This window comes from Pyrus communis, chromosome 3 (genome assembly GCF_041283825.1).
Source record: "Pyrus communis isolate YQ-2024b chromosome 3, ASM4128382v1, whole genome shotgun sequence".
Lineage (NCBI taxonomy): Eukaryota > Viridiplantae > Streptophyta > Magnoliopsida > Rosales > Rosaceae > Pyrus > Pyrus communis.
Genome location: NC_142567.1, coordinates 17,985,344 through 18,011,391, shown reverse-complemented (window position 1 = coordinate 18,011,391; position 26,048 = coordinate 17,985,344). Strand labels below are relative to the sequence as shown.

General features: G+C 36.1%; 2 protein-coding genes across 7 annotated transcripts; both read left to right on the top strand.

Annotated features, from left to right (window-relative positions):
• Nucleotides 1–236: 236 nt before the first annotated feature.
• Nucleotides 237–4,343, top strand: LOC137716263 (NAC domain-containing protein 89). Its single transcript, XM_068455689.2, has 4 exons — nt 237–532; nt 2,250–2,503; nt 2,917–3,201; nt 3,876–4,343. Exons 1-4 carry the CDS (start codon nt 337–339, stop codon nt 4,287–4,289), a joined length of 1,149 nt encoding a protein of 382 aa, XP_068311790.2. The 5' UTR covers nt 237–336; the 3' UTR covers nt 4,290–4,343.
• Nucleotides 4,344–12,210: 7,867 nt separating this feature from the next.
• On the top strand, nt 12,211–17,682 carry LOC137716262 (transcription initiation factor TFIID subunit 4b). 6 transcript variants are annotated; one of them, XM_088691174.1, is made up of 11 exons: nt 12,213–12,514; nt 12,628–12,704; nt 13,931–14,893; nt 15,336–15,517; nt 15,606–15,687; nt 15,808–15,943; nt 16,081–16,136; nt 16,217–16,273; nt 16,438–16,500; nt 16,650–16,842; nt 17,246–17,682. In XM_088691174.1, exons 3-11 carry the CDS (start codon nt 13,958–13,960, stop codon nt 17,425–17,427), a joined length of 1,887 nt encoding a protein of 628 aa, XP_088547300.1. In that variant the 5' UTR covers nt 12,213–12,514; nt 12,628–12,704; nt 13,931–13,957; the 3' UTR covers nt 17,428–17,682. The 6 variants fall into 6 exon arrangements, with proteins under 6 accessions (XP_088547303.1, XP_088547300.1, XP_088547299.1 ...); XM_088691173.1 differs by having other exon boundaries at nt 12,214–12,514; nt 16,360–16,500; XM_088691175.1 differs by having other exon boundaries at nt 12,215–12,514; nt 13,931–14,803; nt 16,360–16,500.
• The last annotated feature ends 8,366 nt before the right edge of the window (nt 17,683–26,048 follow it).

The following is a 26,048-nucleotide window of genomic DNA, read 5'->3' as shown; positions in this document are numbered from 1 at the left end:
ATTCACCCAAAACTCATCCCGTGGAACAGCTCGTTCCACCCATTTTAGACGTACCAAACGTGAGACGGAACGTCTTGTCCCACTCTGTTCCGTTCCTTCCCACATACCAAACGGTAACTAGGTCCATTCCTGTTCCGTGCCCTTCACTCCGCCCAAACCCCCTCTCTCTCAAACAAACCAACCTCGACACGCAAAAGCAAGACAAAAACCGCAAGAAAAAGCAAGGCACAGAACCCAAACCCAACTCTCTCTGTTAAACCCCTTTAAATTTCATCTCTCTCTCTCTCTCTCTCTCTGAAAACAAACAGCAGTGAGACAAGGACAAAGAAAGAAGAGATGGATGCGGTTTCGAAGGACGCTCAGCTTTCTATAGCGGCCTTTTCGATGTTTCCGGGGTTTAGATTTTCACCGACGGACGAGGAATTGATTTCCTACTACCTTAAGAACAAGTTGGAGGGACCGGCACCCGGGAAGACGGTGGAGGTCATCTCCGAGGTTGATATCTGCAACTTCGAGCCCTGCGACTTGCCAGGTTTGTTGGGTTTTACTCATTTTTTTAGTTCTCCATTTTATTTTTCTGAAAGTTTTGATTTTTCTTCTTCGAATTTTTAGGAATTGGGTATTGTTTGTTGGGTTTTTACTTTTAATAGCTATTATTCGAAAAGATTAAGGAAACACTGATTAAGAATGATATTGATATTTGTTTTATGGAGTTTTGCGTTTGTGTGCTGACAGCGACAGCGACAGCGTTGAATTGGATTTATTCAATGTTTTTGTCATGGAAAATACGAAAGAGATGTCCTTTTCATTCTCTTATATTCCATGTTGGTTTGTAGTTCTTGCATACGATAATTGCAAACCAAATGCGAAACAAGCACATTAATCAACACTTAATTAATAATCCAATCATCTACAACCACGTCATTTGGTTTTAAAAATTTGGTCTCCCTAGCATTACTTTTACTCTAATTGTTATGCAGAGTGACTAAGAACCCTGCTAAATGATCAGTTCACAGGCCTCTTTTCATTTTAAGCCGGGCTGTGGAGCTGCATGGGTCTCACTCCTCCTATAGATTAGGTCCGAACCTTTGATCCATGAGATTACACGACTACTGGTTCTCAGTTCTCTGTTAGTTGATAGGATGTTATTCATGTGAAATTGATAGCTTTGAATAAATTGTAAATAGTTCTTTAACAAAATGAGAAAGCGAAGCATATTTCGATGCTTCGAAATTCCTTTTAGTATGAATGGAGGGGATTCTATGTTTAGGATTCTTTTTATGTGAAAGAAAAAGAGATGGAGCTAGCGTGCAATAGTTTCTCTAATTCATTCCTACAATGAGTAAACACAAACATGCACGTGGTCGCACTCAAATTCTCATCCCCCGCCTATTTTTAAGCTTGCAAGGTACAAAGTAGAGTGGCTGCACATATATGTTTACATCTGTATGTCTCTCAACATGCAGGATGTGTTGAACTTAAGGAATGTGCTGAGTTTATACATATGTTTTGGCCTATTCTCTAATAAATTTTGTAAATGAAAGGGGCAGATACTGGAAATATCTTTGTTGTACTTTCTTTGGATTGGAAATGGAATATTGAAGTACAGGTTTTTGTTTAGTTGGAAGCCAATAAAGATGAAGACTTGATTTAACTGACGAGCTGACCAGAAAGAGGTCAAATTGATAGAGAAGTGTATTTGTATGGTTTGGAGTCAATTGGTGTTAATCAGGAAGAGTATAGAATGCGGATTTATAAACATTTTAGTTTTGAATCCCTGTTTGAGCCGATAGTTCTTTTATGGTTACAGAAGGTTGGAAATTATTTAAGTAATTAATCACTCGGTTAAAAGAAACTATTTCCTGGGATCAAGTCTTGCATTGCAAAATTTGAAAATCGATGCAGTTCTATGCACAATAAGATTATTGGAATTCCTGCACCCATTTTTCTCTCAATACACTATAGAATTGCGCTTACCCTACAAATTTCCTCCTACAGTGTGTCTGAGAAATAGCACCCTTTACTTGAAAGGCTGAAATAACTTGAATTCTTTTTGCTTCCAGAAATTTAATCATGGAGACCTATGTTGGTTATTTCTGGTTATAATTTGCATAATATGGTGTCTGATTCGCACCACCTATAATATTTGTTTGTTTTATGTGTGGTTATTTCACAACCCTAAACTGGTTAAATTCTCTGTGCAAACAAATAGTCTTTTGCTGGGTTTGACATTGTGTATGTGTTACTAGCTAAATCTATCATTCAATCGGACAATGAATGGTTCTTCTTTTCTCCACGAGGAAGAAAGTACCCACATGGTTCACAAAGTAGGAGGGCAACAGAATTTGGTTATTGGAAAGCCACAGGAAAGGAACGTAACGTAAAGTCAGGTTCTAATGTTGTTGGTACAAAGAGGACACTTGTGTTCCACGTAGGTCGTGCACCAAAAGGGGAAAGGACAGAATGGATTATGCACGAGTACTGCATGAATGATAAATCCCAGGTGACTTTTTTCATTATTAGTTCAATATATTTTGTTAGTTATTTGGTTTGAACTATCACCATATGTATATTCTTCTGGGAAACGGAATATTAAATTAATTACCGTTTCCTCACTCTATCTTCCAATATAATTGCTGTTTCCTTAGTAATACCTTATCAGAGGCTTCATATTCCTTCTAGTTTGTTATTTTAAAGTGAACGTTATCAGAAGTGAATATTTAGCCAGAGACATCCGACCTGCTTGATCATCTTGAATTGGTTCAAGATTATTTACTTGCTATGTGAGTTATATTGAAAATAGTTTCTGATTACATCTTCAAATTCACTTATGCATTCCATGTATATATATATATATATATATCTGCACTTTCTGGTTTCTTTTCTCTTACATATTCTGCTTGTTTTTATCTGCAGGATTCTATGGTTGTTTGCCGCCTTCGGAAGAACAGTGAGTTTCGTTTGAATGACACCCCAAACCGAGGTTCTTCAAGTCAAAGTCCTTTATCAACTATGCACAAGGGTGAAAGCGCCGTCTCTGAAATTGGTAATGACCAAGGGGATAAGGCAGTTGAATGCTCTTCGAAAAAGTCTACTAGCAGTCATGATTCTCAGTCTATTGAGCAAATTGATTCTGCATCCGACACCTACCAAAAACTTGTAACAGATGCTACGCAGGCAGACTCTACTGGCCACCAGAAGGTGGGTTTGTTTTATCTTATCCTTCTTTCTTTTTCTTAATTTTTCTGTCATCTTAGCTGAGATTAACTCTGCAGCACCACCTACAATGTTAGAATCTAACATACAGCGAGTATCATTTTACAGGAAAAGGAGAAAAATAAAAATATACACCATATAGCGGGTATCATGTTCCTCTATCTGGTCGGTGCAACTTTTTAGTGCATTCAATGAGCTTACCAATGGGTCCATACTAATAAATACGGCCAACGGCTAGTTTTGTGTCAGATGGTTGTTACAGAGGGAGTTGTGTTTCAGGTAGTTATGACAGCACCAAAGCCGCTAAATTAGTGTCTTCTAATCCCCGAACTGACATAAAATATTATTTAGTGGTTATGGGAAGGGATCTAAAGGGATGGCGGTGACCAGTGACCACCTCCAACAAGTGTTCAGTCGTTGTATAATAAGTGATTAATCAAATGTCTTTATATAAGAAGTCTTCAGTCGTCTTAGGGTCCTGAACAATACTTTGTTGTTCTGTTTTTACCATACTTATTATTCTTTGAGAAATTATCACGGGGTCCAAGTGTCCAAGAAGCCATGCATAACTGATGGTGGTTTTGAACTCTATTTCTATATGGTAGTCAATTGTGTGTCCAGCCCATGAATCTTGATCCTTTTCTATTTACAAATTGCAGGGTTCTGATGATGAAGACTTCTATGCGGAGATACTGAACGATGATATAATCAACATCAACCTAGATGAATCTTTGGTGCCTGCTGCTCATATGATGCCAGTTGTTGCCAACAACTCAGAGGCTGAACATCAATCTCAACAACATATGCAAGACACTTTGTCGCAAGCAGTTCCTTTCCAAGGTACTTCAAACCGAAGAATCTATTTGAGAAAGAGAAAGGAAAAGTTTCGTGCAGAGTCGCAGCCAAAAGCTTTAGTGAATAGGATGGACGATCGACATGCATTGATATACGTACTTTTTGTTTTTCTGGTATTGCTGGCTGTGTTTGTATCCAATTTTTGTTTTCCTGATGTTGCTGGTTCTGTTTCTGCTGTCCTTGGAAAGATCCTGGCAAGTAAAAAACATCACATGTAAGTCTTTGTATAAGCTTGCTGCCATAAAATGTTAATGTTATGACTTCTTTTCTAAGACCTGGGGTTGGTTGATCTGTGTTGAATGTTTGAGTAAGAGTTAACAGGTAACGATAGAAGGCTTCGGCCCTTTGATCCACGACGTTGCCAAGTTTGCAACCTCTTCATTAGTGTAGATAATATCGTTTGTTAAAATAAAAATAAAAATTGGTAGAAAAATATATATAAGCCCTTGGATGAACATTTTTTCTTCTTTCAATCCAAGAAAATTTTCCATTTATCCTCTGGTCCCTAATTCGAAATTTGGACTCTCAATTGTTCTGAACGTCCTAATGAAATACATACGTGTGTACGTAGAGAAGAATGCGAAGAGTAATTTCTATTACTCGGCCAACTGAAAATTTGGGCAGAAACACCAGAAAACTGCGATCCTTGAGAACCTCTAGAGTGCAAATAGAACATAAATTATGATAAATGGGGTAAACTAAAAACAAGGTTTCTGACTTTTTTTTTTAACAAAAATATTATGTACACTAAATTTTCCCTTCTATTCCACTCCCATTTCTCTCCAACCCTTGTTCTAAAATTAGGTTAAGTGTTAAAACCTTAAAAAACTCAAATTCCCCTTAAGATTTAGCCCAAAATTTGTGGTAGAGTCCACATGTGAGAGTGAAACAAGGAAAGTGGATTGGACTCGCCCATCCCAGACGCTTGCACAGCCCGCACTCGCTAGGCTACTCAACTTTCCTGGCCCACACACGCGGGCTTGTCTTTTGGTTGTCTGATGGAAGTGATGAGCATAACGGCTCTTTATGTGATCATGTAGCCATAATCAAACTTTTTTTTAAGTTTTATATTTATTAAATCTAACGATTGAGATCGAATATAATCAAATTTAACGATAAAAAAAAAAGATCTAACGGTCCAAATTTAAATCCAACAGCTAAAATAATTAAAAAAAATTAACTCAAAATTCACCCAAATTTAAATTCCACATTCAAACTCTTCCATAGTGTTTCATGAGTTGTCGATTTAGTGATTTTTTAATATTTATTGGAATTTAAATATTTTTAGGTTAAAATGTTCATAAAATTAATTTAGGATAGTCTACATAAATTTTTTTAAACAGTGTAAAAAAAAAAGAGCCTAAATTCATACTTTAATAATATGGGGTTAAAATTTTAGGCTAAAAGGGTTGGAGCAGAAAATCTGTTTCTAGGCTAAAAATTTTAGGTTTTACTCCAAGAGTTGGAGATAAGTCTCACAATGGACTAGCAATAATGTAGTTCAAATTCGCCTTTGGCAAGAATTGAGCCTAAGATCTCTCACTTACAACTGAAGAGGAATACCACTAAACCGTAGTACTAAGACCATCTCCAACCCTTGGGTTAAAACCTAAAATATTTAACTCAGAAAATTTAGGTTTTAATCCAAAAACAGTTTTTCTCCTCCAACCCTTATAGGTTAAATTTTTAACCCGAAATTATTAAAGAATGAATTTAGGATAATTGTTTTCTTAAAGTAACTTAAAAAAGAAATTATTAGACGATCTTAATTTAATTTTGTGAACATTTAACCTAAAAATATTTAAATTCCGATAAATATTGAAAAATCACTAAACCGACACCATGAAACTCATGGAACACTACGAAAGAATATGAAACACATAAATTTTTTTTTTATTACTTTAGTTGTTGGATTTAAATTTGGACTGTTAGATATTCTTTTTTTACCATTGGATTTGGTTAAATTAGATTTTAACAGTTAAATTCAATGAATTTATAAATATAAAGGGAATTGTTATTGGCATTCCAAAAATCTCATTCTACACTCCAAACTTTCTATATTTGGAAGAAAAAAAATACACTTGTGAGGAGTGTAGAATGAGATTTTTGGAGTGGCAATAACACTTCCCAATATAAAACTAAAAGAAATATACATATATAGTGGGTCAGCCCCACTAATCCAGGGGGAATCATGGGCTAAATTTGCCTCAGAAATGAGTTTTGGTTTTAACTCATATTTGCCCCAAGGGTTGGAGCAAGTTGAGATAAGTTTAGAACCTAAAATTTGAATTTTACTCAAAGGGTTGGAGCAAGTTGGGGTTAATTTGGTATTGTTGTGCTTTAAAAAAAAAAAAAAAAATGCTTCTGCTGTGATGTGAGAATAACAACTGTAAGATAAAGTTGTTAAGTGTTTGGTAAACCTTTTTTGTAAAAGTGTTTTTTAATATAAATAAATAAATAAATAAAAACAGTGTTTGAGTGTTTGATAAACTTTTATATAAATTGCTTTGAATATGTTAAATGACTAAAAATGATATAATATTAAATGTGGTATAATAATTGTCAAATGCAATAATGTAGGGGCAAAGATTATAATTTCGTAAAACATGTGGGGGTATACTTGCCATTTGAAAAGTTCATTAAATGAACATTGATTACTATGCCTTTAAAAAAAAAAAAAAAAACAGTTTTTTTAGAAGCATGGTAGACTCTACTTCTGCTTTACTATGATTTTCTACTTTCATTGACAGCAGTTTAAAAAATACATTTTTTTTTTATGTTTCACCAAAGACATTTAATGTTTTAGATTTTTTAATAAGCTTTTTTTTTTTTTTTTTTTTTTTTGGGATAGATCCCAAACCAATTCTAAGTGGCATAATTGAAAAAAAGAAAATCATTATGTGTGTTTTATAAAAATTATTTTTTGTTACGCCATTTTCATTAAAAGTTTTTTTTTTAATTGTAAAATAATAGTAAGTGAGATGTTTTAAATTTGAATTTTATAGACAACGAGTTCGATACTAATTTATTCTCCTGCTTCTTAGTGTAATACATCATTATATTAACAAAAATGGTCAACTACATTTTACACCTTCAAGTTTGAGGTGATTTTCAAAATGGGCCATAAAGTCTTAATTTTATCATTTTGCACCCTAAGGATTCTTTTGTTGCATCGAACTATCTCGCACTGGACTGGCTTGGCTTGGACTAAGCTAGATAAGAATTATAAAGTGTTTGGTGCAGTGCCAGACTAAGTCATAGATTAACAATTTTTTATTTTTTATTTTTTCAACAAAAGACTAACAATTTTTTAAACCAACAATTTTTTTTCCCTTGGAAAAAAAAAAAAAAAAAAACATTATCCCAAGCCATCATCGTGATCTTTGCTCATCGTTATCCTTGCTTAGTGCCCACCTCTTATCTCTCACATAGAGTTTCAAACTAACTTTTTTTCTGTACTACCTTTCGCAAAGGGAACGAAGGATTCATAGACTCAATCAAGGCTATTGAATTCTTCTGACAAGTTTGCATCAAATGGGTTGCTTGATTGTGAACTTTCTAAGAAAGAGCTTCCACAAAAAAAATCAATATTTGATTGCTAAGTCTGCTTCCTCATACCCTCTGATTTCGATTTCGACTTCGATCCAATCGCAATCATTGTAGATTGGCTTCTGATTTCTTAAATAGAATCCACCTTGATCTCTCTTTTCTCTCTCACAGTTCACCGCCGCCGTTGAGAAAAGGGGAAGGGAGGATGCGATGGCAAGATACTGGGAGTGCACAGGGTTTCGGTGAGGTATGGGGAGAAGGAATTGGGAAGGGATTGAGATTTGGAGGGAGAGGTCGTGGTGATAATGGGGAAGCACGAGATTGCCAAGGATTGGTAATCCAGACCTTTCAGATAGTATTAGCAAGGAAGACAAGCTAATCCTTCAACAGCGTCAAACAAGGAACTAGGACAAAAGTTAAGCCAATCCCAGCTACTCCTATCTAGCGAGCCCAAACAAATAGGGGCATAAGGGTGCGTTTGTTGCATCGGACTATCTTGGACTGGACAAACTTCAGGGACTAAGCTGGACTGGTTTAGAATAGACTAAGCTGGACTAACTTAGTGAAGCATTTGGTCCAATGTCGGACTAAGAAGCTGGATAATGAAAAAAAATAAAAAAAAAACAAAAAAAAAACTCATGCTATATCAACCAACATCAAAATTTCAACCAAATTTGACCTTATCATGCCTGACTCCAACAATTTTCATCATGATATATTTATCCAACACTCCTTATAGATGCCCATTTTGAGCTTTTCCAGCAATAGGAGTATTCCAAGTAATTTCTTAACAACTAAACACAACTTTCAACATTCCAAATTCAAACAACATATTACACTTAAATCTCAGTTTCAATTTTTGGCAAAAATAAAAATACACAGAACAATTATGATGCAAGCAACATCAATTGACCATAATTTCCTAGAAGCCTAAAAAAATTGATTCCACAAAAAATTATTCAACCCCAGTCACAATCACAATCACAAGCACAATAATTTAACTCAAAAGTTTAGCCTCATTCGCAAGCCTCAGCCAAACCTAGTCATAGTTATCTCGAACATTTCATCAAACACCTCCTGGGCACTTTCCAAATCACCCTTTTGCACATACCCATTGATCAATTGAATACACAATCAACAAATGACTATATTGTCATTCATTTGGTAATGAATTCACATTCATACCACAACAAAATCAAATTCAAGTGGTGAAATTGAAAACTGTAATCTAAAAAAGGAGAAGCTCTCACCAGTTATCAGCAACAACGGCGATCTTGGTGAGCTTGTACTGGTTTAGAGATGACGGGGAAGGAGAATGAGGATTTAGCAAGCCTCAGCCAAACTTAGTCACAGTTATCTCGGACATTTCATCAAACACCTCCTGGGCACTTTTTAAATCACCATTTTACACATACCCATTGATCAATTAAATACACAATCAACAAATGACTATATTTTCATTCATTTGGTAATGAATTCACAATCATACCACAACAAAATCAAATTCAAGTGGAGAAATTGAAAACTGTAATCTAAAAAAGGAGAAGCTCTCACAAGTTTTCAACAACGGCGACGATCTTGGTGAGCTCGTACTTTTTCAGAGACGACGGGGAAGGAGAATGAGGATTTAGTGGTGGTGGATTCGGAAGGGCTGAGATTGCTCTGTGAATGCTCAAGAGCTGTGGGCTGAGATTGCGATAGAGGATTGTGCAGTTGGTGTGTGGTGCTCAAAAGCCACAACCATGGCGATTTTGTTGAGAGAAAGAGAGAGGGTGAATTGAACAAAGAAGAAAGGAATGGAGTTAGTGGATTGTTTTTCAGTTTTTGTTTGAGGTCTGGGTTTAGGCTTTTGGGTGGGATAATGAAGGCCTAAGGGAGTGGGCGAAGGTGCGAAGGAGAAAGGAGAGGGCGAAAGGGCAAAGGAGAAGGGAGACGACGAGGGATCAGCGGCGAGGGAGAGAACTGGACTAGCAATCCACTCAAAATTGAGGGGCCTCACTAAAAACATCTAGCGAAGTGTTCAGTCGGGGCGAGTCCCTATTAGTCTCATTAAAACTAGTCAAGTGTGGACAACAAACACCGGATTGGATAAACACTTAATCTAGTCTAGTGCAATGATCCCTAAAGGTCAAACAGACACGCCCTAAAGGTATTGAAATTGTATGAATTTGTGCCTTCAGCCTTTTTAATTGTCTAATAATTCATTGAGTTGATAACGTTAGGGGTGGCAAACAGTAGAGGAACCGTGGGTCTAGGCAAGTAGTCTAGGTTCAGAACGGGTATGGGCTGGTTTCAAATATTTTAGAGAATAAACAAGGCAGGGCAGGGCATGGTGATGTCATTTAAAGGGCTGGGCGAGTCCTAGGATTTGTAATAATGGGGCCTTGGACGGCTAGTTTCTAACTATAACAACCAGGTTCATTGGTAAGTCTCTAGCCCTAATCCATTATCCATCCCATCGTCCTTTCATTCCTGGACTTAAACCAGACTCCCACTCGGTTGCTGACCACCCAAACTCACTGTCCCAGCTCCAACCGTCGTCGTCATCATCAACTCCGTCCATCGCCCATCATTATCAGACCTCCATCCAGGGAAACTGAAAACCCCTATCTTCTTTTTTCTTTCAATTTGTTTCTCCAAGTGACCTAGCCTCTCTTTCCTCTCACAGACTCCCACTCTGCTCATCTTTTCACACTTCTCTCCTCGACGACATCATCGAACCGAGACTATCATCGATTCACCAAAATGACCTCTAGTCCACAAACCTCATTTTCCCAACCTTCCTTAATCAGCCATTTCAGCTCCCAACTCGAAAGCCTCATCGACTCCTTCTCATTCTCTCCCAAGTCTCAAGTCCAATACGTTGACAATATCGTAGATCCGTCGCTTCCTAACACATGCAAGTCGAGAAACCATTAGATCCGATGAACTAAATACAAGTAAGTGTGAAGGAGTCGGAGATTGGGAAAAGGTGGAAACCTATCACCAAATCGTGAAGCGGTGGCGTTGAGGCCAATTGAAGTTGCAAATAGAGAGACAATTGAAGTTGAAGACATCGACAGTGGCAAAGGTTCAGGTGATGCTGCTGTAGGGAAATGGTGATTGTTGTTTCAGTTTTTCATTTTGGAGTGGGGAAAAGTAGAGAGAGAATGAAGATGATGTGAAGAGGAGAAAGAAACAAACAGGCAGCATGCCCAATATCGAAAAAAAAAAAAAAAAGTAATTGGACCCGTGAACCCGCTTGTTTGAAACGAGCTAGGTTAGGTTTGGTTCCCAAACTCAAAATCCCTCTACCCGACCACGTCCTTTACATTTTAAAACGGGTAGGGTCTGGTTCCTCCAAATTTAGGTCCGACCTGACCCGTGCCCAGCCCTAAGTAATATGTGATCTTGAGACTCTTATATGAACTAACATGTAATTCGCATTTTCACCAAATTAACAAGATAACTTATCAATTTAATAGAGAATTAGACATTAAAAAAACCAAAAAGTAGAAAAAAGTATAAATCGATAAGTTTTAGAGTACAATGGGTAAAATTTGAACTTTATGACCCATCCAAGAAAATGGGAGCAACTACCAACTATTTATAGAATTTGCCTAATTGGATTATTAGTTCACGTGGTGGTAGGATAGTTGCAAGATAGCTTATGTGGTAAAAAGAAAAACTAAGATTTAAGCTCATACGGTGAAGTTTATTAGGATTTAGGTTCAAAATTAAAAATTTCATTAACTCTCCATTAATTATACACAAAGACTATCTTTCAACTATCCTATCACCACGAGACTGATAATTCAATTAAGCCTTTACAATTTGAATATTTTGTTTTGTTTTAATTTAAAGTTTTTCGGGTGTTTAGTACCGTGTGTGTATAAAAGGGCCTCCCCAAACCATCGTTCCCTTCACCGAGACATTGTATATAAAACCTCACACTTGACAGATTATGTAGATGATAATTATTAAATTGAGGATAATATCGGTATTATTGAAAGTAGATATTTGGCCTTGCTGTGGCTCTTGAGTTTCCTTTTGAAATAACAACAGTAAACCATCATTCCCTCCCTCAAAGTTCCAAAAAAAAAAAAAAAACAAAAAAGCAAAAAGCAAAATGATATTGAGTTTTCGTTGCCGGGCAGAGAGGAATCCCACGCTCTGAGCTTCTGGTTCTTCTTCTTCCTCCTTTTCCATTCTCTTAACTTTTCTTCTTCTGGGTCCGAAATGAAATGCTCCAACGAATTTAGGGTTTTCAAGATTTCAGTGTCAAAAGGGTAAAAACTATTTTCTCTGTAATACTCGTCGTCAAGCTGTTCACATTAATTCTCATAACTGGAGAGATTGAATCTAATTTCCCCAAAATCGCCAGAAACCCAGAAATCGAAGCTTAATTTTCACCCAAAAATCAAAAGTGAAACAGCAAAACATGTGTTATGATCTTGTGATTACTTCGATCACAAGTACTAAGATGGGACCAAAATGTAATAAGTGAGATAGATTTAGGGGTCATTTTCCTATTTGTAGTTTTTAAGGGAGTTTGTTTACAATTTGACAGGTTTCATGTTGTATTGGGCTACCATATAACCATCCGTTTCTCTGCGAAGTAAGGAATGAAATACAATTTTACAAAACCAATTCTGTTCAGTGTTCTCTTCATCTTCCATCGCCATTTCTGATCTTGCAAGCAGGTCTAGGTTTGAGCCTTGCTAGGGTTTGGTGCTATCAACATGTCCGTCGCAAGCCCCATCGCCATTTTCCCTTTCGAGTTACACCCATTTTTCATTTACTAATTGGGAAGGGAAAGCAGACCCAGAAATTTTCTCTTCCGCAAGAGTAAAACCCAGAAGCCTTTTCGGGTTTTGTCAATTCTGAGCTCACAAAAACCTGAAAAGCTTGTTGGGTAAGTTTTCTTAAAAAGAATTGTTATATGGGTTATTGTTTTTACTTTCTTTACTTGTTCTGGGTTTTACTGAATTTATGTGTTTTTGAATTGCTTGTTAAATCTTTTTTCAGGGTTTTACTGGGAGCAGAAAAAAGTCGCTTTTGAATTTTTGTGCGGCTGCAAGGATTGTGATCACCAGACAAGGAAGGTAAAAGATCTTTCCCTGATTCCCTATTATTTTGATGAAGTTAAAAAATGGTATGATGGTGTAAAGGCTGTGAGTTTTGATTTGGTTGAAATGTGGGTATGAGCTTGAGGAAATTTATGTGTTTTTATGACTACAATGAAGTTCTGTTTGATTCTAAGAGATTGTAAGTACTGAAAATTTATATTGACCTCAACAGGCTTAAGATGGAGGCTAGAAAGATCTACATATTTTTTTCGTTTTTTGGGTAATTTGGTTGTACAGATGTGTTGATTGGTATTATGTTATAAAAGCATGAGATAGATTATGTGGACTTTTTGCGCTGTGGAGGTTGGTTGTCTGCTGATAACTTGATAGTCAATATGTTTACTGAGTGTGTTGGTGACGATTCACTATGAGTGAGGTTTAATTTGTTTAGAATAAGAAGGATTTAGTAATTTTGATGATCTGGAAATTTTGGAGGCTGACTGGCTGTTTGTTGAATGAATTTGTTTTAAGGAAATTGGACTGTTTACATGTTAAAATAAGAGTGACATCCATATTAAATTTCATGCAAAATGGATTTAAGATGAAATTATGGTAAGTTTTCCAACTTAGGATTGTGCTCACCTAGTTTTCAAAAATAGGTTTGTTTGGCTTTCTTGGTGGAGTCTCTCATTGAATGTTATGCACTAGGGAGAGTTAGAACCAAAATTTGAACTAGAATTACTAATTCCGGAGGGTGGGGTCATTGGGATTGTTATCATGGTGGTGGTGTACTTGTATTGCACCCTTTTGGTTGTGGGTAGTGCCCCTTTCAAGGCTGAATTCTGAGTGCAATTGTCTTTGATCCAAAAAAAATAAAATAATAACTAGTAAACCAAGGGAGTGTAAGATACACTGGGATACTGGGTTATATGCATCCTTTGCGGAACCAATGTCTTCAAAAAATTGTATAAAAGCTGAGCCAAAAGTTGACACCTCAGTTTCTTCATGGATTATGGAGTTCCACAAATTTTCCGCTTTCCTTGTTCCCATATTTTAATGAGATGGCATTCTTAGCACCTTATATTTTTATATACTATTTGTCATCTGCCCTTTGAGCCCTGGGTGACTTACTAGAGTGATCCGCACAAAGTTGTTGCCCCTTCTATGCTTTATAAGTGGAACACGGACATAAATCACAACACAAAAGAGAAAATCCGCATATGAAAATCTTGCAACCTAGTCATACACTGGTTACTGTACAGGTCTCAGTGCAGAAACGTACTCCAAGGATGCTATCTCGTAGTATAGATGCCACACAGTTGAAGGATCCTCATTCACTTGAAGTTCATCCGAGAGGTGCCAATTCTCCCACTGACCCATCACACATAACCCCTTCAACAGTTCAGGTGCAGACTGATTCAAGGCATCCAGTTGAAAACAGTGCTAGAAAATTTTCAGAGATAGAATCTTTCTCAGATTCTCATGGAATGCAAGTCAGTGAAATGCCTCCGTCTTATGTGGTAGCTTCGGATCAAGAAAGGGAGTGCTCCTCAGTTCCTACGCAAGTATTTAACAAGCCACAGAAACAGCAACAACAATTGCACTATTCAGAGTCATCACTTATTATGCATGGAAATGCTGGTGGTACTTTTCACCCGTATTCAGGGACAAGGGTCAATACTTCTGCATTGCCTGTCAAACAGCAACCTTTTGATGCACAACCAAGGCAAAGTCTACAACATCAAAGCATGGGTTCTGCTCAGTCAGGTGGGGAAGCACATGGAATGAACATCATGAGTATGTCCAAAATGGGGAGTCAAAATTCTATGAATGACCCTAGTAGACTGGAAGGTGGATCTTGTTCTCACTTGAACAATAATGCTACTTTAGAACAGAATCCCGTTCCTTGTAAATCGTCAAATAAAGAGCAGAGTTCCAATCCCTTGTCATCAATGGCATATGTCAAACAGGGATCATTTGATCAGACTATTAGGCAGCAACACAACCCCTCATTGCCTGATTCACAGGGATTGCCTTCTGTTTCTGCTGCACTACTTGAACAGGGAAATGCATCATCTGGAATTCCAATGAATGAAGTCTTAGAGAAGTCTTCTAGATTAGGCGCTTCAACATCTGTAAGCATTGCTCCTTCATCATCTAAAAGCACATTGCCCCCAATTTCTGTTTCTCCTTCCATCACAATGCAAGTCAATCCTAGTGTCTCGGTAATTTCATTCCCCTCATCTACATTTTCCTCTACATATGCTTTTGTTTGGTCATGATAGATATTTCCTATATTTTTATTGATGTGTTTTCTGAAGTGTACTCTATTGAGAACTATTTATAGAACTACATACATGAGAGTGGCTACTCCTATTGTGGCGCTCTTTTGCAATGGTCGTAAAGCAGAAAATATGTATTTTGTATCTTTATCTCCTGTAATGTTTATCCGAGATTTCTCATGACTCACAGGATGATATGACATATAACTGGTTTGGAGTGTAGTTGTTCATTAATCAGTAATAATACACCCCCTTGTTTCCTAATTATATTGTTTTGATGCGCCTTATTGGATGAGCTAGTTTCATGTTTTAACTTCCTTCAGCAGTTTACTTTGTCCTGCAATATGTTTGTCTTTAAAAGTCGATTTTCACTTGGTATGAACAGGATGATCTTTCCACTTCATTAATGGCTGATGTCTTTTCTGCTTGGCATTCTTACCAGTTGGGCCCTCAGATAACATCTGGAACCTCGCCTTCTGGGGCTCGTAAGAAAACCCTTCCAAAAAAACGTTCTCTTGGCCAAAACAAGCCACTCGAAACACTTGGTTCATCACCGTCGCAATCAAGGTAAAATAAAATTTAATTGTTGTGTCACAGTTTGAATAATCTCATTCTCTATTTCCCTATAACTTTCATATGTTGTGGGTTTCCTCAGTAAGAAGCAAAAAGTATCTGGGACCTTTGTGGATATCGCAGAACTGAATGATGTCACTTCTGTCAGTGGAGTCAATCTCGAGGTACATTGTTGACATCTTCAATTCTTTTATATTATGGAGTTTTAGTAAGTGAAAATCGACACCTCTTTTGTTTAAATTTGCTCAGAAGTCAGAACCCATTGAAATTCTTGATGAAAACAGGAAGAGGAAGAGCTTCTACTTTCAGGGCCCAAGAAGCATAGTAAAGCTTCAGAAGCCTCTGGAAAATTTGTGCAAGAAGAAGAGGAAAGGCTGATTTTGCAGAAGGCTCCATTGCAGAAAAAGATAGGGGAAATCAGTTATTTTTCTTTGCTTATCTATTTATCATAGAGGTGTCTTTTAACTTTTTTTATTTTATAATAAACTTCTTAAACAGTGTTCCTCTTACGAAAAGCAATATTAACATGATAGAACTTATACATGTGCTTTTGGCAGTGGTCAAATGCGGTTTGAAAAGTGTACGACACGATGTCGAGCGATGCTTGTCAATGGTGAGGTGCTCACTACCATGTTCTTTATTATTATGAAAAACTCACACATTATCTTATTCCCCTGCCAACTAAATCTTCAGTGTGTTGAGGAAAGGATGAGGAGGCTTATAAATAATTTGATCCGACTGTCAAAGCAGGTTTGTTTGTCATTTTTTGTTCCTGCTGAACAGGAATTCTCTTGCAGTATATATTTCCTTACTTCCATTCAATGTCCTTGTGCTAGTGGGTTGATGCTGAAAAATCAAGACACCACACTATTACTACTTCTGATGTTCGCCAACAAATTATTGATCTCAATCAGAAGCCTAGGGAAGAACGGAAAAAGAAGCCGGCTGAGGCAGCAAAGCTCTGGAAGCTTAATGAAGTGAATCTCCCTCTGAACATTTGTTTCCTATTTTTACAATGCACACATGATAAGCTACTAGTGCAAACTATATATTACATACATTTAATAGGTTTACATCTAAAACCAATAGATCATTAGTCTTCTGTGGCTTCCGAGACTTGGTGCAGACAAACAAAAAGGACAATGACAAAATGAGGACAGCAGCAGCAAATGTTGCTGCCCTTGCGGCCGTTGGGGGAGATGACATGTTCTCAAAATGGAAACTTATGGCACAAGCACGGAAACAACGTGATGGTGAGATTGATGCAGCATCTAGAGCCCAGCCAGTTCAAGGTGTAAAAAAGGGTGTTGCTGCAGCTGGTAAGTATCATTTAGCTACATCGTTTGTCAAATAAATGATTTAGTAAGTATATAGTAGCCATATGTGAGTACCTTTAGGTTTCATTATTCCATAGCAAACAAATTGAATCAGCAAAGGGGATTTATTCTTTGAATGCAAGGAAATCGGATTGACAGCTGCCTGCTGCACGTGAATCCTTTTGTTAATCTCTGAAACTAAAACAGGGCAGGTGTGGCTTCCACCAAGGAGCACCTTTGTTTTGATTAGAGTAACATAACCATCCTTCTAATGCTTTTACCCAGGATGATTCAGAGTCTATATTTTGGCTGGGTGTTTGTTGAACGAGTTATCGCGTGTGAATGTTTTTCATTTGGTGCTTTGTTAATTGCCGTTTATGTATTTATATGTTTATACTTTGCGCAGCTACTTCCAGAAAAGCCGGAAGTAACCAAGTTACCACGACTCACACAAGGATGGTTCGTAGTATATCAGTCAAGGATATGATTGTTGTCTTGGAAAGGGAACCTCAGATGTCGAAGTCCACTCTGCTGTATCGGTTGCATGAGAGAATCCAATCCGACACTGCTAACGCTTCGTCAAATTGAAAGAAAAGAAGAACAAGGAGATCCCATGCATCAATCTGTCTGAAGGGTTCTGATGGCCTTATCACCCCATTACAGGGGAGCATGAAATTGTTAAATTTGCAAGTCTCTCGACAGGTATGAATCAAGTAGCATCACAAAACTAAGAGCTTATGACATTGGTCACATAATTTGTCAAGCAAATCTTTTTTGTTGACGAGTTTGTATACAGGCGTGAACCGCTTCTTAAGTAAAAAAATCTCCTCTCTATTTGTTTAAGTTTTTATTTTGAATAATTCGATATATTTACACTAAAGGATAGGGGATTTTGGACTAAGGCATGCAATGGATTTTGTTATAATAATTGGTTTGAGCTCGCAATCGACAGAATTGAACCTAAGATTTTTCACTTACAAGTGAAGAGAAAATGTTTGTGGATCCAAAAAATCTTGAAGTGCTTCCTGTAAGAAGCATCAATTATGTGTTTCTTGTATGAAGCACTTCAAGTACTTTTCGATGATTCACTTACATTTTTATTAAAGAATGTTCAACACATGTTTTCACAAAAGACGTTTTCAACCATTTTAAAAATACTTCCAAACAAAGGGTTAATTACACACGGGGAGGTTTATTAAAGTTTTACAAAACCTCATCATATTTGAGATATTATACTAATACTTCCTCACACTTTAATTCATTTTCACATAACCTTTTCAATCAAACTTTTGTTAATAAATTGACAACTTTACTTTTATAACGAATTAATTAAATAATAAAGAAATATATTAGAAAAATAAATTAAAAACTTCTCTCTCTCTCTCGTTCTTTCTATGACTTATTCACACCACCACCATTCTCCCCCTGCCTGCTCACAGCCCAAATCCTTCAACTCCTCCACCAAGCGTAAGTCATATATTTATGAAGAAGAGAAAGCCATCGACTGATCATTCCACTATGGAAAACCCTGCATTGCTGTTGGCACCGGAGAGTTCTGGCGCCGCCATGTCCATGAAGGCAACCCATGTATTCTATGGGTTGTATGATGTGGAACCACAAGCCGAGGAGGGGGGGAGGGGGGGAGGGGGGGAGGGGGAGGGGGGGGGGGTGTGCTAATCTAGATTGGGTTGGGATGGTTGGGTGGGAACGCGCTGGGGAATGGGAAGTGGTGAGAGATGAGGTTCACAAATCTTATTTTTTCCGACATTCTGGATTTTGTGTTCTTCTTTGTTTCTCAAAATTTGCATATAATCTCATCTGCAAATACTGGTTCATTCATACAGAGAACAAAGATTGGACCTTTTTCTAAAGGGTGGGGCGGGGGAGAGGAAAGGGATGAACGTGGCGATGGTGAGACGGCGTAAAAAAATTATTATTTTTTAAATATTTTCCTTATTATTTAATTAACTAGTTATAAGGTTAAACTTGTCAATTTATTAGCAGAATTTTGACCGAATGGAGTATGTGAAATTGAATTAAAACGTTAAAATGTGAGGAGATGTTAGTGTAATGTCTCAAATGTGAAAGAATTTTGTAAGAACTTAATAAACCACAGGAGATGTTCGTGTAATATACCTTCCAAACAACTCCTAAACTATTTAAAAGAAGAAGTTAGAACGAAGGTCTCCACTTTAGGAAGTGATTCTCTTGCAGTAGAGGAGGTTAAGCCTTTTTGAAGAATATGGGAAGCTTTCATAATATTGGTTACTTAGTTTATTACCTTTTTAAAAATATTTTAATAAAAAATTTATTTAAAGTAAGTAGAATTAAAACAAACGACAGAAATATAAAATAATAAAAAATAGTCAATTGCGACATGTTTAAGCGTATGATAAAAGACTATTTTTATTTATTGAACAAAAAGAATAATCGTAATTAGTGTTTATGTTTTCTTCTATTCACTTCATTCCCAATCAAAACTAGTTATCCAAATGTATCAATTAAATAGACGGTTGATTATGAATATAATACTTGACATTCGCACTGTTGATTTGTTTCATACGTTTGTATGTACAAATGATCTCCAATTTGAATGATATTTTTTGTAGTAATGATTTTTTAATGAAGATTAAGAAATTGAATGATTCCAATTATGATATTTATATCACTAAGATACGTTATTCACAAATATTGAAATATGTACATTCTCCTTATCGAGAATGCAAGTATTATTCATTATACTAATGTACTCAGTGATGGCACATTCCAATCCAGAATGTCCACCTAAACTCCAAATTGAGTTGTGTTGGGTGACACCAGAAAGGTGATGAAACCATAAAGTGTAGTGATGTGGAAATGTGAGTAAATTTAAACCTTAAAGTGCCTAAATGTAAGAGTGCGTTTGTGAGCAGGAATGAACCCATTTCACATGTGATGTCTGAGCATAAGTAAAGTACAATAAAATTAGAATAAGAACTACACCATCGGAAGTAATCTCTGATATTAGCGTTTGCTAGAAATCTTCGTCGACACGAACACTGCCACTAACTCCTGGAGGTGCGAAAAACAAGGGTGCGTAAGCCTAAAAATAAAACTTTGTAAAACCTTTTTGAAAATGTAATAACCCCTTATCGTAAAACAAGTATAGTTTCCAAACATAACATACTACGTCTAATATGAAAATACTTACCATAAACAGTAATATTTCGAGAATGCAATACTTCACGATATTTCGTAAATAAACATCTGGCATCTAGTAATCACAATATCTTGCATAAATGAACATATCATATCGAGTGCTCATCGACATATGCTGACACACGAGTTCATGCATAGATATTCTGACATGAACAGAACTGGGTGTAATAATGATTTATACTCTAGTACCACAATCACGTGAAGACTACCGCCATGCACATCACATATGAGTCCTAACTGCCTATAGCAATCTAGAACAAGACTGACACTTACAATAGATCCAAAGTGAGCGTACGGTGCGATGTGAACATACACGTGAAGCATGGCCCTGGCCTGAGTGAGTACAAACACCAGTGTAGCACACGATGAGCAAATAATGTAAATATAATCCTTGTAGCGGTAAAATCGATAATTCTAGTCAACAATACTATTCATGGTCGTATATATAATTAAGGCAGCCCATAATAATACATGTACATGTGCATCCCTTAGGATGTAGCATAATTTCATAAATTCCGTCAATACACTAATTCTTATAAACATTAATCTGATCTAGACGTAACGTGGAAAATTCTTTATCAAATATATAAATGGAAGCTAAATAAATCAATAATATTTAAAAGCAAAAACCCACTCACAGGTATATGTACGTTGTAACCGTCCAACTATTGTGCTCACGTACACCTTCAGATAGTCCTCTCCTAAACAGAAAATTACTGCACTAATCAATAAAGTAATAATAATTAAAGTAATAAGTTTAGTTTCCCCTAATTTGCACAAGAGAACAAAACTTGGTCAGAGGTGATGGGGAATTGGCTTAAAAGCCATTGCCATATTCAGGACTTTTTAGACATTGCAGGTTTCGAATACGACTAAATCTACGATCTAGGGGTTGTGGGAAGTCGTCCTACACTTTCAAATACGACTAAATCAACAAAGTGTAGCTGGGTTAGCTTGGAAAAATCCTACAACTTGTCGGAAAAATCCTACAACTTTCCGAAAAAATAACGAGGTTAGAAAAATTCTACATGCACACTGGTACATACATGCATGCCTGAAAATCCACTAGAACTTGAAGGATAGGCTTGGGAAAGAAAGTTGGAGCTTACCGAGAAAAGGTCAAGTTCGTCGGTTTTTCGTTCGAGTTTGAAATGCCCTTTATTTCTGCTACGTGGTCTTCGTGGTTTGAAGTATGGTTGCAAGTTCCAGATGTCTTTAGGAAGCTTTTGGGTGAATTTGTGAAATTTTTGGAGTGGTTATGGTGGTGTTTTGATGTGCACCGAGAGGGAGAGCGTGAGGAGAGAGCTATGTGAGAAAGTGAGAGAGAGAGAGAGAGTCTGAGAGGTGTGGGAGAGAGTTAAGAGTTGTGAGGTTAAGTGAAATGAGTGGAGGGAGAGAGGGTGATGTGAGGGTTAATGTGGGAGAGGCTGTGAGAGTAATGATGACGATTATGGTTGAGTAAATTGTTAGAGAGAGAAAGGGAGAGACGTGAGGGAACCGGCCAAAATGGGAGAAATGTAGACTTGTCATTCATGTTGTGTTTTTCTTGTTCGTGTCGTTTTCATGTCATACCCAATATCTTAACAGGTTGTGTCGTGTAATATCCATTAAAATAATCGGGTAAAATGACCCGACCCGATAATATTAATATGTAATATGACCCGACCCGTAACCCGTTAAGGAAAATATATTTTAAACCAATAAATAATCAAATGAAAAATATAATACTAAATAAGTATATATATACGTCACATCCAAAACATAAAAACATATTTTTCTTTTAAGAGTATATTTACATACCCAAAATAAGAGCATAATAAAAAAAAAAAAAAAAAACATTAGGACATTACAAAATATGCAATTTGAGTAATCAGTACTAAGTACTCTAACATATGCTTCGTTCCACACACACACACACACACACACACACACATATATATATGTATGTGTGTATATCATGTCAATGGAGAGTATAAGCATATTAAAAGTATAAACACTGATTACCAACATGCTTCTTTAACAATACACATATATCCATACATCTATATGCAGTAGAAAAGGTACTTAATAAGCATATTAGTCTTTTGCATTCGACCAACAACTTCTACATATAATAGATCAAGGCAAGTATCTGCATAAAACTGGCCCTGACTAATATATAATGGATAAATCGACTCCACTTGATCAATCCATATCATACAAAACATGCATTTCAGCTTTTATACCAAACTAGGGTTTAGGTATCTGGGTGTAAAACTAGTTATTGTATCAAATAAGTATTTGCATAGAAAAGCTTGCACAAACATCTGCATATAAAACTAAGTTTCCTTAACAACATTCATAGAAATAACCATGAAAAGAAACAAGTTCTGGGAATAATTACCAGAGCCTTACAAGCTGCAGGTCAACAGGATTTGGAATCATAAACCCACATGTTCTTCACTAACCCTGATCTCCCTTTTTGTATCCTCTCTCTGATCGAACTTTCTCTAGCCCTCTTTCTTTCTTTCCAATTTGATAGGATATATAAATATGCATCCCCATCCTAGGCTTCCCAAAATCCATATCCTTATCCTTTTTTAACCTTTAAATTTCCTCCCCACAATGAATCTAAATCAACATCATCAAGCAATTCTAAGTACAGTAAAACTTTGTTCTTGCAGAGATTGATTACAGTAGTAACGAGACTTAAAATGAAAAAAGCAGTAATGGAACTTATTCATGAAATAGCCAAAATCTTACATATTTTTCATCAAGTAAATAGCCAAATTAAGAGGCAAAATCGAACCTGGAGTGGAATTTGGAGAATGAAGATGCAGAGATGTAGAGATGTAGAGACGACCAGAGATGACAAGGATGATTCCGTCCACTGCACGAGGGAGAAGTAAAGAGAGAATGAGAGAGGCTATCGGGAAAACTGAACATACGGCGGGAGAGAAGGGCTAGGAAAAACAGACGGCGGGATCAGGAGAGAGGGTTACGGGAGTGAGGAGAGAGAAAGGGATTAGGGCTTTTGTTTTGATCAAATGGTAAAATTGGAAAATAATGGAATAGAGAAGGGGTTTTTTTTCCTCTAAAAAAGTTCTAATAATGTAAGTGAAATAAAATCCAACGGTACAAATTTACTCTCATTTATCTTATGGCTGTTATTTAAGTAAAGTCTTTAATAGTTTTTTAATTAATGTAGAAGTGTAAAAAGTATAGAAAAAAAATATATAAATGCTTGTAATGACAAGCTTTACAACTTTCATGGAGAGCTTAACTTAGAAATTCACCACTATAATCATATAAATCATAGATCAAAATTTAACTGTTGATTATTGTTTACATTTACGCTTCATTTTTCTCATCAAATTTTGTTTTTTTGGATTTTCTTTTTTGAAAACATGATCTGTTAGAGGATGTAGAAAGATGAACAATTTGGATCATTAATATTATGTTTAGGGTTTTACGGTTAGCGAAAATATTGCTTGATGTTTATAAAATTTCTACAAACTATATGACATTGACTCATATTTCAATTAATCGTAAATATCAAAACGTGATATCAAAGATCTGAACCATTCATCTTCTTACATCCACCAGATGATCATGTTTTCAAAAAAGAAAATTTTAAAAATAAAATTCATTAAGAAGAATAAAGCGTAAATGACAATTGACGGTTAAATATAAATTTAAGGTTTATGGATTATAGAGTTGGATTTCAAAGTTGACCATTTCATGAAAGTTGTAAAGCTTTTTTTTTTTTTTTTTTAACATCTTTTACACTTCTATAATAATTATTATTAATTTTTCCCTAAAAAAAACATTATTCATGAGGGTTTGGAGTATTTTAAAAATTTAAACGATAATGTAAGTGTAACCATTATCTATTCGTAAAGGAATAATGATGAATCGCGAGTGTTATATAGAATAATAATACAAAACTATATATTTAATATAGAATATATTGCATATATTAATATGGTTATTATATTTTATAATAAATCTTTTAGTAATTAAACTTTAAAATTATCAAAATAAATTTTTTATTTTTAACGGATCGAAATGGGTTACCCACGTGTATGTCCGTTAAGAACCTATTATTAACGGGTTCTTAACGGATCACCGAATAATAACCCGATTAGTTATCGTATTGATCTGAAATCTGTTATTTTCGTATCGTATCACAACTGCCAAGTCTAAAGAAATGATGAAGTGTTGTAATGGAACAAGTGAGATTTTAAAATCCTCACAAAAACAATATTTTTAATGGCCATTTGCCCACCAGTCTAGGTGGTGTTCTCAATTACCAGACCATGCATGGATTTGGTCTGCACCGAGGGCCATCAGATAGACAGGACCGGGCAGTGAAGCCCACTGCACGAAGTCGATGTCTAAGTTTTGAAATTGTCCCGGATAGTTTTACACAGTTTTGGACATAATTAGGTTGCTATAACTCTAAATTGAGTTTCGCTTACGGCCATATGTTCGTAAAAATAAGTACTATTCATAAATACTTAATTAAGAGTGGAAAAGTGAAAGGAAAGCTGAGGCCCACGTGGAAGGTCTACGTGGCATCTCATGATTATTTTAATAATTTTACTACTATTGAGAATAAAATACAATAAATTTTGGGACGGGATGTTACAAGTGAGCTATTACAGTCAAATTTTATTTTGATTAAAAACAGAGTTTAATCATGAAAATTTTCCAATTATTACATCATTCTTTACCAACTAGGCCAGTTTCTTTACCAACTAGCTCTTTCCACAACTTCCACTCATTTTTAAGTGCATCCCACTTATTTTTCAGTTGCTTTCTTTCATAATCATGCCCTGTTTCTGCCTTGAAGTTAGCTATAATATTTGCATATCCTTCTTTGTCAAAGTGAGTGCCCGGACGATGTCCGGCCTTAACCTCCTTGATGCATAGATCACAAAATATAGATATATTGTGGGCATTCCATGTAGCAGTAGGATTTGACGAAGATGCTCCCTTATTTTCCATCTATACCAGCTAGTGATTTGTATATATACATATATATATATATATATATATATATATTAAAACAAGAACAAATAATATTGTAATATAACCAAGCAAAAAAAGGGTAGTAAACCTAATATAAGCAGAAGCAACTCGCAAGCAGAAAATAGGTATTAAACCTAACAGAATTGTGGCCTGGAGGCATTGGGTGAGCAGAATTGTGGTCCTAGAATCAACAGGTTAAAAAATCAACTAGCTGTGAAAGCCTATACGACCAAGGCAGGAGATCGTTATGCACAAGGAAACATCATTATCCGTACTGATAAATATAACAAGGATGATCTGCCCGTTGACTACACGGATGCAAAATTTTTTGTAATAAAATCATACAGCGAGGATGATGTTCACAAAAGCGTCAAATACAATGTCTGGTCATCCACACCCCATGGCAACAAGAAACTAAATAGTGCATATAAAGATGCTTAAAGAATAGCTGCAGGAAAACATAAAGCCTGTCCTATCTTCCTTTTCTTTTCTGTGAGTTCTGTTGTACCTATTGACTATTTTTTGTTGAAAATATGTATAATTGTTCACGCTTACTTTTAAGCAGCCCTAAAATGGAAATACAACTTCACATGCCAAATTGTGAACTATCATATTAGTCCCTTCCAGTTTTTTTCTTTGTTTTGACGACCTGGAGGGAGGGGGAGAGAGAAGGGGGTGAAGATAGTCTTCGTTTGATGTATTCACTAGCAAAATGTCACCCTAACCCAGTAAACTTCTTCTAGAAGACTTAAATGTCAAAAGACAGAGCCTTAGTTGTGAAATCAGTTGAAGGATCAGTTCACCTTACTGAACAAGGTTCATACGAGATGATCACATTCTACCCATTGAAAACTTCTAAAAAGTACAAGGTATTGTTTTCTCATCCATGAATTTGGCAAGTATTTAGACACACTCTTAGGACATAATTATAATGTTCTTTCCTATTATTACATCATTCTTCTATTTACTATGATGACAAATAACATAGCAACAAATAA